The following is a 15,380-nucleotide window of genomic DNA, read 5'->3' on the forward strand; positions in this document are numbered from 1 at the left end:
TGTTTGAGAACTATGTTTGAAATTCTATATTTTGTTCACACGAACGCTCCTTTTATAAATGTTACACAAAGTCCTACAGAACAATACACAATATTTTAGCTCATAGCAGCTGCTTAACATACACATACACCATGTTGGCCTCGCTCATTTTAATGTAGGTCTACCTAAAGTAGGCTATCCCACAGCTGTAGGCCTATTATGTAGGGAAAATGTTGGATCCATAGATACATGTTATTTAATGAAAACCTTAGTAGTCTCATAATTCCCACACCAAAAAGTTCAAAACAGAAATGTCATTCCACAAATACCATTAAAAGGCTATATGCAATGCCAAAGCTTCAGAGTAAGCAGTTCAACACAAAACCAGTGCTCACTTGGCAGAGAGACAGAGAAAGAGTATCACTAAAACGTATTAGTAACATAGTAGAAACAGCATGTGAGATGAGAAAGAAGCTCACTATACTTGCACTGAATAGCCATCACAATGCAACACAATAATGCAAATGTGAGCAAGTGATACTTCAGCAAAAGAGTAGATTACACAATATATGTCAGAGGGTGTATTTTGACAGCGTGACAGCGTGTTTACATCCGCAGGAAGAGAAGGAGGAAATGAGCGAGAGGACCACCACGAGCTGCCAAAAACACAATACTTCAACACAATAACACAGAGTTATTAGACTATTTCTAGTTAGCAACACAACAAGAGTCGAAATGAAACAATAAAATAACTACAGGGAGTTCCTTACCTTCTAGAAGTGATGTAGTCTGGATGTTCTTTGCAGCAAGATAGTCCTCTCAGGTCGGTAAAATCCACGTTTTTGAAGCTTCTCATGCTAAACTCATATAGCTGTAGTTAGTAAGCTAAAATTGCCGTTTTGTAGTCGGTCTTTTTGCAAGAAGCATCACAAATTCAGTCAGTGGTAGAAACTTCCACGTGTGTTGTCCTTTTTTTCGCTCCACTAAAGTTATATTATCTCCTAGAAGTAGCTAACAACTTCCAACACTGGCCCACCTCTGCGTGACCTCTGCGTGACCTCCTCGTGACCTACCTCCTTCTACTTCTTCTTCTTCTTCTTTAGTGTTTAATGGCGGATAAAAATGTAGGTGTAATATTAAAATAATTTTACATTAAGTATGGTTCCAAATGTCTTTGTCCCTATCAACTAATTAGCTATTAACTAATTACTTACACCTGTGTGCTTCCTGCTATATGTTCCAGGTCAATGCCTATAACCTTCTAGACAGGACCTCCATCATTACATAAAACCTAAAACTAGAAAAAATTTAAACTGATTTAAAAAAAAAAAAGGCTCTGTGTTTTTATAAATTTAAATGAATCATTTATTTTTTTATTTATAATTTTAGTTTGGGGGTTAACTAATTAAAACATAAGCAATTATGATATTATGGTTTAAGTTCTGCTTTTGTTAATACCAAAAGGGAAATTTAGCCTAGTGTATAATTTAAAGGGACTGTTTGTAAGAATCAGAAATGCTTGTTAACAATGTACAATGTATGCCCAGCTTTACTGGGGTTATGTTCAAGCTATTTCTTGGCCAGGACCAGATTCCAGGCAACCATCAGATACTTTAGGGTACGGTCACACATGTGCGAATGCAGGCGACCGACCATCGCCTGCAAAGGCAATATTCACCTGAAAGTTCATCAAAGTTGAAATCCGCTTCGAATGCGAAGTTGCAACTGGAAGCGAATGTTTTTTTGCCCCTTCGCTCGCATAGAATGGAAGTGAAGGGGAGGCAAATATTACTTTCACGCATGTGTGACTGGGTGTTTACCGGTCCTGGCCAAGAAATTATGCTTATAGTTATCGCTCGTTGCTGACGATGGCTTCGTATTAAGCATACAAACATGTGAGTGGTTTCAATCTTCTCATGTAACTATTGGCAAGAAAGCAAATAAGTATATTTCCCAAAATGTCGAGCTTTTCCTTTAACTATTTAGCAATGGGCGACCACATGGCAGGGGCAAGGGAAACTCCAATTCTGAGGCGTGACAGGAGTATTCCTGCTATAACACAAAGTTGTTCTTTTTTTGTACTATTATATTTAGGACTGCCTTCAAGTTCTATCTTTGTACGCAATGAAACTTTTCACCCAACCCGAGAAAAAACATCTTAGCAATGTTATTTGTACATATTGGCATAAAGTCAACAGCAACTATTATATCAAATTCACAGTAAATGACAGTGTTGCTGAATAGATATTCTCATTCAGCAGGGTGAGAATAGGGAGGGTTTTAAAATGGTGCCAGGCAAATAAATGAGCATGGAAGTCTATCTACCTGAGATAGAAAGGACCTCCGCTAATGAAGAGGGAAATGAGTGAACGAGTGTGTGAGTGAGCGAGACAGCTGGTGTGTGGGTGTTTGAGGTAGCAAGTGTGTGACTGAGCGAACAAGTGAGGGAGAGTGAGCCTCTACAGAGCTACCTATCAGGGATGGGAGGAGAAGATAGTTAAGGCGTGAAGACCATACGTCAATGGGCCCTAATTGAGCGCTTCTCCTTCGTTCTCGACTTGCACACTGACACATCGCCCCAGGGCCTATTGGGAGAACGGCGGCTTCACGTCACGTAGAAAACGAGAGCGATGGATGATAAGGGGAGCGGAGGATGGTGCTTGTCGTTTTCCTCCTTCTCCGGGGTTCTCGCCCCCAGCCCTTGTGACTTAAGGGCTGATGTTTCTCCAACTTTTGAAGAACTGGAGTTGCCAACTCAGCTTTCTCTTAAACACTGCAAATGGTTGTGGCCTGAAGGCTCGAGTGGCAGAGCTGTGACCACAAAACTGCTTGATCAAAATACCTGGACAGGCTATGAAAGTCTGGGCAGTAGAGAGTGGAAGAATACTCCTCATGAGCAAGGCACTTAACCTGAAATTCTAGTAGAGTTGGTCGTGGCAAAGATAATCCAGATGTTGCTTCTCTGCTCAAAATGTTTACCCTCCGTAACTAAGGGGGTATTATTTACCTCATTCAGCCTCTAATAACAGCTGTCATTTCCCCTGGTATAGATCTACTCCTTCTTGTGTTTCAAGTGGCCATGTCTGTTGTTAGAGATGAGGTCTTATGTTCATGTCCAAATATTTCTTTGTGAGCTCTTTGGTCAGACCACCAGTGAAGATAAATACAGCCTCTGAGCCCAGTAATGTGGCATGACTTGTTTAAGGTCACCGAAATAGACTTTATTTGGATTTTGCAGCACAGACAACGCATGATGACATGTCTTTAAAACTGTCCAATGAAACTCTCAGTTCATATAACTGTCGAGCTGTTTAACTGTTTACAATGCTTGGTTTGTTTGTAATACAATCATAGGTTCTGTAAGACATCATTTGTCTTAAAGACAGTTGTTGTTTTTTCACAGTTTTAGTGTTATTTTCTATATTACTTTTGGATTATTAACCAAACTAAAATATCGTTTATTTTGACCCAGTGTTGAACACAACAAAATTAATCTTAAAAATGTAGGCCTATCTTAGTTGTTAAACATTAAAAGGACACACATTACCAACAATCAGTAACAAATACTTACAGTATATGTAAATTTGAATGCATTATAACAAGTTGCAACCATGTTAGTTTGGGTAAATAACCCTACAATAAAACATAACTCTATTATTAACACTGGGTCATAACAACGTATTGTCTCGGGAGATTTTTGACTACTGGGTAAAGGTAGCCAAGTATTGCATTGGTGCTATGTTCACCCAAATTGGGTCAATTTAGACCCACTAGTAGTAGTTTTTAGTACGTAATGAATTTAAAAGCTTAGGATTAGTCCATAAACTGACTCGTCTCCACTTCCTCCCATTGTACAGAAGTGAAGCCAAAATATCCATCCATGCCATGTTGAGATTTTGATGTCATTTGGAGCCAGAGTCTGCGCAGTAGTGATCGGGAGGCTGGAGCTGCGGTCACTCACGGCTGCCAATCATAATGTCTCACCCCCTTTTTATAGCATCAAATATCTAATTAAAACCAAATCAGAAAAATTCACGCTTGATCAGTTTGATGAGAACAACCTAAAATGACAGACACCATCTTTGGGAAAAATGTATTTGACATGTACGTTGACTTTTTAGTTTGGCCCGTGTCCCATCCGCTAACATGGAGGAGGCAGGATTTATGACCTATACTGCAGCCGGCCACCAGGGGTCGATCCAGATGTTTTAGCTTCACTTTTAGGGAGCTGTCATGTCATCCATCTCTAAGATGTCTTTTGAGTAAAACTGCATGATGTGACACCAACTTCCCTTGGTTTTTAGAAAGGAACTGGAGGGAAAAGGATAGGAAGAGGAAATTTGGAGATGGAAGGATCTCTTCTAGATCTAAATGACATTAAAAATAGCTGATAGCTGAAAACGATGTGTTCTAAACATGAGACAGAGGTTTAATAAGCAGCAAGGCACCTAAAAAAAAAGACACAAAGAAAGCTTTATAATTGATTTATTTGATTGTTTTCAATTCAAATAACTCCCATACATTTCTATCATTACAGTATACGCACGCCTATGGAATAAAAGCTTCGAAGCACAAATGCTGAATACATCATAAAACAGATTTTGTCAGACCATTTGAGCAATGAGAAGCAGGTGGAGTGCAGAGTAAGGTTGAGAGGTGTGTGCACGTACACACTCGCATACATACACACATGCGTGCACACAAACTGCTTTGTTCCCCCGGGTAGACCATGGAGCCGTCAAAACCACTCTGATTCTGAATTAGCTCTGATTGGCTGTCATTGCAGTGTGTCCCACACAGCTGAGACCACTCAACACTACACACAAACACACACACACACACACACACACACACACACACAAACACAAACACACTTTTATGGTCTGGGCATCATGTTTCACTAAACTGCTGAGTTCTCTAGGCTGTAACTAGGGCTGTTTTAAGAGCTGTGGTCGAGTATAAAAGTGCATGCGTGTGTGTGTGTGTGTGTGTGTGTGTGTTCACATCTGTCTATGACTGCAGTAAATGCATGTATGCAGTGTATTCAAATTTTTTCAGATGGTGGGGGAGCATGCTGTCCTGCCTCTCGCAAGCTTTGGATATTCTCTGAGGATCTACACTAAGCCAAAAATACTTTGGCAGACATTTTGACATTGTACGCTACAAAAATCTATAAAAACATGTTATATACATAGATATATATTGTTAAATAATGCCGTGTTATTCTATTCTTGGCACCCTTGTGGTCTCTGCCATGTCTGACTGAGCTATTTACAATAATTTCAAATAGATTGAGTGTGACCGATTATGAAAAGAGTGTGAGAAGGTCCTGGTATTTGTAGAAATGAACAGCACGTATGTGGTGTACTCTGTTATTATCATAATCCTGCACTGATTGACTGATTCCCGCTCATATGGCACTAAAGAACTACTGTGTCACAAAAGCCTATGATTCAAACTAAGGGAAAATAGTTCTGTATCACCACCACAATTCATACAAAAAAAATTTAATTTCTCAACTGAGAGTTAAAGGAAAGCGCTTGTTTTAACATCCTACTCATCGATTTAATTAAGAAATTATACAGGTTTTTCCATAAATGGCGCCCTGACACCACAAGCATGCATGCTAAGTGAAATGCGGGTCCAAAAACAGCAGACCCGCCCACCTCCGATGGGGTGCCACAGTGCCAGCAAAGACTTGTGTGGCTAAATCAGCAGGGGTTTACCAGTCTCGCTCTCTAGCTCAGTTTGGGTTGGACGTCCATCCAACAAGCCTGCTTCTCTGGTTAGAAATGTGTCTCGGTAAGCATCATTCTTGAAACTCAGGTTGGTGGGAGCAAGAAGCAGCAAAAATAAGCAAAAGAGAAAGTGTGGAGGAGGTGTAAAACAAAAAAAAAAAATCTATTAAAATGTTCAAACCAAAGCTGGATCCCATCTATAGAGGCCTCGGGATCGGGTTTCTCTACAAACAGCAGCACATTTTATCCCAAAAGTGTGCGGTTTAAGAACAGAAAGCAGAATTCTCTCAGAAAAAGAGACACACATGTGCAGTAACATGCATGCTCATTAATGCACATGGGTATGCATGTATTATGTGTGTGTGTGTTGGGGACCTATACAGGATCCTATAGGCATGCCAAGCCTCTTTAATGTCAGAAAGGACGTACAGTACAAGTCTAGTACAGTGTGGCTCCTCTTTATCGGTGATACATGAGTACCCTCTAGTGGTGATAAACAAGACTGCACTCATGATATCTATAGATATGATAACTCAGCATACACTAATAGATACTGCACATTGTTCTCCCAACAAACAACCATGTGTGTGCCCACTGGGCCGGTGGTCACTTGAGTTTTCAATAGACGTTTGCTACACACATTTTTAAAGTAATTACACCTTTTACATCTTATATTTACTTAGGGCTGCAACTAACAATTATTTTCATTGTCAATTAATCTATAGAATATTTTCTTGATTGATTAATTAGTAGTTTTTTGGTCTGTAAAATGTCAGAAAATGGTGAAATCAGTGTTTCCCACAGCCCAAGATGACGTCCTCAAATGTCTTGTTTTGTCCACAACCCAAAGCTATTCAGTTCACTGTCATAGAGGAGTAAAGAAACCAGAAAATATTCACATTTAAGAAGCTGGAATCAGAGAATTTTTACTTTTTTTTCTTGAAGAAGCCGATTAATGTATAATCAAAAATAGTTGGCCATTAATTTAATAGTTGACAACTAATCAATTAATCAATTAATCAATTGATCGTTGCAGCTCTAAATTTACTCATAATGGGTAATCATATAAAATAGTTCCCCCTCACTATCCTGTCTTTCAAACGTCTACCACAAACCGCTAATAAAATGTCTGAGGCTGGAAAAGTACCCATATATTATTCTAGTTTTTGAGGAGTTTAAAAGTTCAGCTATTATGTTTTGCTATCAGAACACTTTTAGACAGAATTATGATTTAAGCAAACATTTAACATCTTGGTTGGCACTTCAGGCTATTTTTCAGCCCTGAGAAGATCAGTCGAGTGCCAACATCAACATATTAACCATGTATATCACATAACTGAGGCAGCAATGAAAACAAAAAGGGATCCACGTGGCGAGCACGATGAACCATACTAAATGGTTTAAACAGGCAAATAGGGGACAAAGGAACATCTCCATCAAAGTCCTGGGAAAATGTTAGGGAATGTGGGAACATGTTGCTTATTTTTTAACCCTTCCTCCCACAGCAGTGTCAGTAACGCTGCTTAAAGCCATGGCTTACATAAATAGATGTCGGATGTGGCATGGGAATACACTGTAAGCCGCAGAGAATCTTAATTTAGACACAATGTATATTAAAACAAACTAGTTTTCATGGTGGTGAAGAAGAAAGTGTTTCTTCTGTGTTGTATGGTCTTTGTTCTATGGAAATGTATAAAAACGGAGACTTAACTGTATATGTTTTTTATTTTATTGCAGTTACTGAAGCAGAAAAATACAGTCTGAAAAAACACAGTGAAAATAGGCACAGTGGAAGTACAGTAAGCTTGCAACACACTGCCTTACTTTCAGCTGTCTTTCCGCCACACAAGCAACCCGCACTAAATTGAACACAGAGCTCTTTCAAGAAGCACTTTTTTTTTTTTTTTTTTAGCAAAACCTACCCAAGGCACCAATTTTAGTTGAAACAACTAGTGTTTTTCATGTCAACACTTGCATTTAAAGAAGAAGTTGGTTTAAAAAAAATCCAATCCACACTTAAAAACCACCTTAGTTCATGGAATGTATGTGGCAGCTTGACCTCCAGAAGCATCTGACAGAGATTTATTGTATTGATGTTGGTGTTTAAGAAAACATTGTAAAACCCAGTTGTAGTGTTTTTCTAAATGACCCTAAAGTGCCACCAGGGGCCACTATCTGTGTGGTTTAAAAATAACCTGCTGCACATTAAGGTTTACCACCCTTCTGTGTGGAGTTTGCATGTTCTCCCCGTGTTAGCGTGGGTTTTCTCCGGGTACTCCGGTTTCCTCCCACAGTCCAAAGACATGCAGGTTAGGTTAATTGTGGACTCTAAATTGCCCGTAGGTGTGAGTGTGAGCGTGAATGGTTGTCTGTCTCTATGTGTCAGCCCTGCGATGGACTGGCGACCTGTCCAGGGTATACCCTGCCTTCGCCCAATGTCGGCTGGGATCGGCTCCAGCCCCCCCGCGACCCCTAACGGGATAAGCGGTTGCAGATGGATGGATGGACATTAAGGTTTAAATGAGTTCATGAGTGTAGCGTATTATGGGTGCAGTGTGAATCCTGTGAGTGGATCTTAAATTGGATTTTGTTGACCTCTGGTTTATGTGGGACTGTACTTGTTATGTCAGAACAATGAACTAAGTAAACAGCTTAAAGCAGCAGTGGGTAGAATTGGAGCTAATATGATTTTAAAAAAGTTATTTTGTAACTACATCCTGACAGTAGTGCATGAGACAGGTATTCTGAAAAAAAATCATGTGCCTCTGTGTCCTCCTGGTGTCCTCCGGTGCTCCTAATGGCATCTGCAAGATTTCACGACCGGAGGAAAACGAGCTGCCACCGTTGAATGACATTTTTTAAAGCCTGAAAACAGAGTTATAAGGAGGTGCAGAAGTCTAGTTTTCTCTCAGAACACTTGAATTACAACATGCTGAAAGGTTATTATGGAATTATTGCCTAATGATGCCAAAAACATTCTGCCACTTCAAACCTTTTCAAGCAACGTGTTGAAGTAACATTAGCAATGTCAGACTATAATCATAAAGAAAACATTTGTCCGCATACTTAAAGTACATGGTCCAAAAATATGCTATTTGACTTTGTGCCAAAGCCGTTTTTAAAATACAGATTTATTTGCTGCATATTTTCCTAAAGATTCTCTGTGAAAATCAGAAGTTGTAGAATGAGAAGTCCAAATGTACCTCACCTGCTGGACCGAACCACACGATGGGGGATTGTGATTTCAACCCACAAGTGTCAACCCTTCCTCAGCAGCTCCCTGAATTTGAATGAAAGAATTAAGCAAACTTACTGGCACATAACTACAGCCATCAACAGAATTCAAACACAATGTTTTGCAGTTATGTATCTGACTTTGTTGCTGTTGTTGCATACTTTTTCAACCAGCCAACCATTTCCTCTTACTCATCATACGCCCTTCCTTTCCTTTGGCTTAACCACGTTCACGGTTAATGAGTGAATTGAATGAATCAGTTGCAAAAAGCAGCACTTCATTTGTTAATGTTTGATTATCAGCTGAAATATTTTCATACTTTCAAATGAATGCTGTCTCTGTTATCAGAAATGGGTGATATGGTCAGGTCACACTACTTTAACACTGGCCGGCTTGTTTTCAGTGGGAAGCTCAGTATGTGAATTGATGTCACATGAGCGCCGTGTATCTACATACTGCATCTGCTGTGTTCATTTTCTGACCCTAAAAGCAGAACTATGTGTTTTTTTGTATAATATTCAATTGCATAGTCATAAAATTGAGACGAAAAAACACAAAATTGTAATAAAATGTAATGAAAGTTGAACATATTTGGAAAAATCTTGGTCCTGGAATATTATCATCATATCTCCCAGTTCAATACTGTGAGCAATAGCACCTCTGTCCCATTTGTCTGCAGGGATATTGTCCTTTTATTCACAGTGAAACTGAAATACTCGCATGTCACACCACACCCTTCCGTCTACTCACAGGTGCTGAATGTGTAAAGCCTGCAAATTTGCATGTGTAAACTGAGGATATGCGGTTTTCTACCAACCTATCTGTATAATACCTGTGACTTTTGTTTACCAAGCTTAAAACATCTCAAAACCACCCACTGTTACATTAATACACTGCTAAACTGGAACAACAGGAACAGTTCCTACAGCGAACAAAGTGAAATTGGTTGTGATCAGTGAAGATAACACCCTACCCACTTATCTGCATTCACCAGAGTTGTCATTTTCATGGCACTCCCCTTACTGACCCTGCGATTGGTTAGTGTGCACATGAATAGGAAGTCAGCTGCAGTGTGTGTCACTTCAGTTACATTCCACGGAAGAGAATTACCGCATACGGAAATACCCTAAATCTTGTTCGACTTGTCAAGCGAACACCCTGTCCGGAAGGCTGCAGTGTTTTAAAGGTTTAGACCTCCAAGGAAAGGCTGTTTCTGCAAGAATAGTGGCAACAGACAGAATCTCAGGGACGTCTATGCGTTTTAAGGGGCAAGTGTGGACAAGTTTCAGTACCTGGGACTCTGAAGGATCTCGCTGGCGACGTCTGTCAGGATTGAGAGCTTCTTTGAGGACTTCTTGAAGGGTTGTTGAGGGTAACCTGCTGGTCTGCCAAGTTTCACACAGGACACTATGGACGTTCAGTATTGTCAATCCACCACCACTAGAGGGCCCAGTGTGACAACATACAGGAAGTATCATTATTGCTTCTTTAAAGTAGTTTAACTGTTTGTTTTTTAAGACCATTTAACCAATAATTGAGTATTTCTTTGCATCGGTACGCTACTTTTGGGTTTTGATATGGTTTCATATAAATGAAGTCTGAAAGTACTTGGTAGATAATATACAAATTAAAAGAATTGATATAATTATATTGTAGACATAGACAGACAGTATAATACAGTTTTAATTGAATCATGAGTCATTCAATTCTGGGAAAACAAAAGGAAACAAATGGAAAAGAAAATCATGATTAATTATTAACAACAGGTATAAGTCCCACCTGATCAGCTGACGTGAACAAGGAAGCGGCTCCTAAGTAAATAAAACCTGTCTGGCTGCTCTTTTGTTTGGAATACCTCTGACTTGCAAAGTGACACGCAGGTAGAGGAGCTGTACAGGAGCTGTTGAGTGTGCTCGACTTCAGCGGCAGCAAAAATGTTGCGAAAACTCTTTCGTAGCCTGGCAATCTTTGCTTTTATCAGTGTGGCATGTTTTATTGTGGCTCTATATTACTCCGAGGACTACACTTCATTTTTATTTGTAAGGCAATATCCTATGGGAAATGGAAACAACACACTTTCCCGGGTGACAGAGGAACTTGTTCAAAAGAACGCTGAAGCCTCAAACGCCAGCAAAGCACAGACACAAGTGCCACCCACTACAAGCAAGATTTTGGGGCCCTGCCCTGTCACCCCTCCGAATCTTGTGGGTACACTCCATGTGGAGTTTGAGTCTCAACGGACTATGGATTGGGTGAAAAAGGAGGTCGGCGGTCCTCTCAAGGAAGGAGGACGGTACAAGCCACCAGACTGTATCGCCAAACAGAAGGTGGGTGAATGAATGGAGAGACAAATGAGTAAATGAACAGAATAATAATTGAGACAGTTTACCATTATTTTAGATACATGGAATCTATTTTAAAAAGAGGTGTCAAAACTTGAGTGAAGTATACTATTGTGAAAATGATGACTAATTCAGCAACAACTTGTATTTTATCTCATGTGGCATAGGCAACGGCAATAAGCCTATCATGATTTTGCACTGTCCTAGTCTTGAAGTTTGTTATGTTAACTTTTAGTGGTGTTTTATATCATTCACTTTTATGCGCAACACATTGTTACGTGATATTTATAGTTTTATTTTATTTCATGTTATTTTCTCTTTTAAAACAGAGAGGATACTTACAGGGCACTTCATAAGTACCATATGAACTCACTTAAAGGGGAACGCCACCTAAATTTAGATTTCTGAAATGTTATTTCCCCGTTTGATGAAAGTTCAATCAATATTTGTGAACATGAGCTACTCTCTCTCTCAAAGCCAGAAATCAGAGAAGTAATGGCCTTTGCGCACCAAATCCGTATTTTTTTAATTGTTGCATGTTTAAAAATGCGTACGACCTCACACCAGCTCTTTTGTCCGTCATTTAAGTTTTTAGAATAGGTTTGATTTTCTGCGTTTTTGCTCGTGTCAAATGGCAAAAGGGGGTTGTTTGACCACTCAGAGCCACCGTCTGTAAAAACGTGATTATCCAAAATGGTAAATTTGATGATATATTGGGGCAGGTGAATGCAGAACAGCTTGGAATCGGGGATGTTTAAAAAAACAAAGGATGAACGAAAGATTAGACAGTAGTGATTGTGCTCTATGTTAAAATACAGTAGCGTAGGCCTACCCTATTCAGCAATACACAGTTCACGCAGGAGTCAAATTTATTCCTAATAAAAGGGGTAGCACTAGAACTGGCACTTAAACTCTTCCACACAACTCTCATACTACACAAGGGGCAGCCTCTCACACTAGGCCTGCACGATATGAGGAACATCTGGGATGTGTGATGACACTGTTCAATATTGCGATGACGATATGACTTGCGATAAATAAACAAATATTGAAGTGTTCATATTAGCTATATATATACATATACTGTATTTTATATCTAACTAGGCTAAATGTTGTTCCTAGAGCAGCAACAGTAATGTTTACAACAGCAAAGCCACCATATAAACTCCTGAATATCTCACTGGAAACAATCTAACATGTTAATAAAATAAATCATATTCCCGACATGAAAATACTAAGTGAAGTTTATAAAGACTGGAGAACACAGACTTCAGTCAGTATCAGTCCTTCCTCCTGTCCTCCTGTCCTCTGTCCTCTGTCCTCCTGTCCTCTGTCCTCTGTCCTCCTCCCTCTGCTGCAGTAACATTAGGGCTGATAGAGGGAAGAAGGGCTGTTTGGTTTCAGCCAGCTGATAAGTTTACAAGTAAGATATGTGACAAACTAAACTAAACAGTCCGACTACACAGCCTACTGCCAGCTTTAGTTTCAGTATCTTGGCTTTAAACATACAAAGTTTTATTGAACTTACAGTAACGACTAGTTGTAGCTGCCTCCACCACGACCTCTCTAATCAGCTGTTCACAGATGATAACATATCTTGGCTTTACACTTGCAAAGTTTTATTGAACTTACAGTAACTGTTTACAGTTAGCTGCTCACAGACTGACTGCGCTGTGTGTTGATGTGAGTGGAGAGCTCCGACACAGCGCAGCAGAGGAGAAGATGCAGCGTTAACCATCCCTAAATATAAGTATTTTTCTGATTCATCGCGTTCCAGACAGCCTTTTGCGATGTGTTCATCGCGCAGTTCATATCACGATTGACAATGAAAATACGATTTATGGGTCAGCCCTATTTCTTATTAATTTAAAAACAAATATTTCAGAGATTCCTCTGCGTACCAATACAGAGAGCTAGCGTACTACCACAGTTTGAGAACCACTGATCTAGAACATCTTTACAAATTCATTGTCTATGGAGCAGCTCCCCACTTTATATCCTATTAAATCACAAGTTTGACTTTTAGCAATCTAGTTTTGGGGTTTGGGAGAGAGTTGTTCAAGTTAACTAATATTTTTGGACTGTTTTAGACCATAGGAATAATATGTATGAATTTTTAAAATGGGCCTAGTTCCCTAATTCACTGCTAACAGACTAACTCATATTATAAGGGTTTAAAATGATTTTACACACCATTATAAGTTACATTATAACATCAAAGCCTTAATGATTCTCTGCATGTATGTTAAAGCAAACTTATTTAATTTTGTTAAGGTGGCGATCATCATCGCATTCCGAAATCGACATGAGCACATGAAGCATTGGCTGTACTACCTCCATCCTATATTGATACGACAGCAGTTGGACTACACAGTGTATATCATCAACCAGGATGGAGAGGGAATTTTCAACCGGGCTAAACTGATGAATGTAGGCTACGTGGAAGCACTGAAGGAATATGATTACGATTGCTTTGTCTTCTCCGACATAGATTTGGTTCCTATGGATGACCGTAACCTCTATAGGTGTTTTGACAATCCTCGACACTTGGCTGTGGGTATGGACAAATTCAACTTCCACTTACCCTACAGAGACTTCTTTGGTGGGGTTTCTTCATTGTCTAAGGGCCAGTTCTTGAAGATCAACGGCTTCCCGAACACTTACTGGGGCTGGGGTGGCGAAGATGACGATATCTTTCGGCGAGTTTCCTACTGTGGAATGTCCATTTCTCGACCTGACTCGCTGATGGGAAAATACAGGATGATCAAACATAAGAGAGACTTGCACAATGAGCCTAATCCAAAGAATCCCGGCAAACTGAGTCATACCAGTCAGTCAATGAAAACAGATGGGCTTAATTCCCTCAAATACACAGTCAAGGAGATTGTGAGGGATATACTGTACACTTTTATCACAGTGGATATTGAGGCTCCGCTAAAGGCTTAGAAAGAAGGCTTCCAAAAGGGTTGTCTTATGGGGACAAGCCAAAGAACACATCTAGTTTTCCAGTTACACCTTTATTTTTTAAGAGTGTAAGCTGAATGAGGATGAAACCTGTGAATCTGGGACTGCTGTTGACTGCCGATTCATTGGTGTTACAGTCTCAAGATTGAAACGGGCAATTCTTAAAATCCCTGTAAATCTGGTTTGTCAGGAAATCTTATCTCTTATCTGACGTAGGGTTGGTGTGTGTCTTGGTGTAGGGATATGCAAACCTGCTTGTGTGTTTGTGTGTGTGTGTGTGTGTGTGTGTGTGTGTGTCCAAGTGAGCTAAAGTGAATGCAATGCATGTTTATGAATATGAAGTATAGAGATGGATTCTTTCTAGTTTTGTTTTCAGTTGCTTTGGCACAATGACAGTTGTTACTCTCAAAATAGGATGTGAAACATTCTGCACCTGTACAGTAATTTCTGATTGCTTTCACACATTATTCAAATGTAGAAGTACAAGAATCTTTAAATGAACCAGTGATGCTTAACCAGTTAAGCTGCTCTTGGTGAGGGATTCAGACACAACAGCATTGCAATTGTTACATCCAGTTGATTTGTATATACTGTATGGACAGACATGAGTGTTGTCCAATGAGGTGGTGAAGGGGTTTTATATTGTATGTCTCATTTACACAATATTTTCTAAATTTCATGATTTTGTATCGAGACTATGCAATAACAACTTTATTTTTTTATTTTGTTATTGAACATTCATTTTTGTGGTAGTGATGAACAGGTTGATGTATCTTTTTTTTTATTTGTGGAAGATGGGTTTCCTACTTTAACTTATTTCTGGCTTTTTTTGCAATGAAGGAGTTTTCTGCAAAATTGATGTGATGATTGTACTTTTGCTTTGTGAACTGTAGCAATGTTTTATAAAAATGTGCTTAAGCAATTGAGAAGAACTGTGATGAAATTGATGGCCACTATGGTTCAGCACTGAGCTTGCCCGTGAACATCAAAACTAAATTAAACTTACGGTGAACACACTGTGAATGAGTGACAAATAAGTTGTGTGTTTGCTCAGGGAAATGTTTCTTGCAAGCTGGAATATCACTAACATTACAACATTATTTACCATACCACCTCAGCAGA

At 39.4% G+C, this 15,380-nt stretch overlaps 1 protein-coding gene across 2 annotated transcripts in view; it reads left to right on the forward strand.

Moving 5' to 3' along the window:
* The first annotated feature begins 9,992 nt into the window (after window positions 1–9,992).
* LOC141759643 (beta-1,4-galactosyltransferase 2-like) overlaps window positions 9,993–15,380 on the forward strand; it is a 301,777-nt gene continuing 296,389 nt past the window's right edge. Inside the window, exons 1-2 of one of the 2 annotated variants that reach the window (XM_074621867.1) lie at window positions 9,993–11,279; window positions 13,569–15,292. In XM_074621867.1, coding sequence (XP_074477968.1) covers window positions 10,887–11,279; window positions 13,569–14,240 — 1,065 coding nt within the window. In that variant the 5' untranslated portion in view covers window positions 9,993–10,886 and the 3' untranslated portion in view covers window positions 14,241–15,292. Of the gene's footprint in view, window positions 11,280–13,568; window positions 15,293–15,380 lie in introns of those variants that run through there. The other variant, XR_012592168.1, reaches the window with a different exon arrangement.

This window comes from Sebastes fasciatus, chromosome 21 (assembly GCF_043250625.1).
Source record: "Sebastes fasciatus isolate fSebFas1 chromosome 21, fSebFas1.pri, whole genome shotgun sequence".
Classification (NCBI taxonomy): Eukaryota; Metazoa; Chordata; class Actinopteri; order Perciformes; family Sebastidae; genus Sebastes; species Sebastes fasciatus.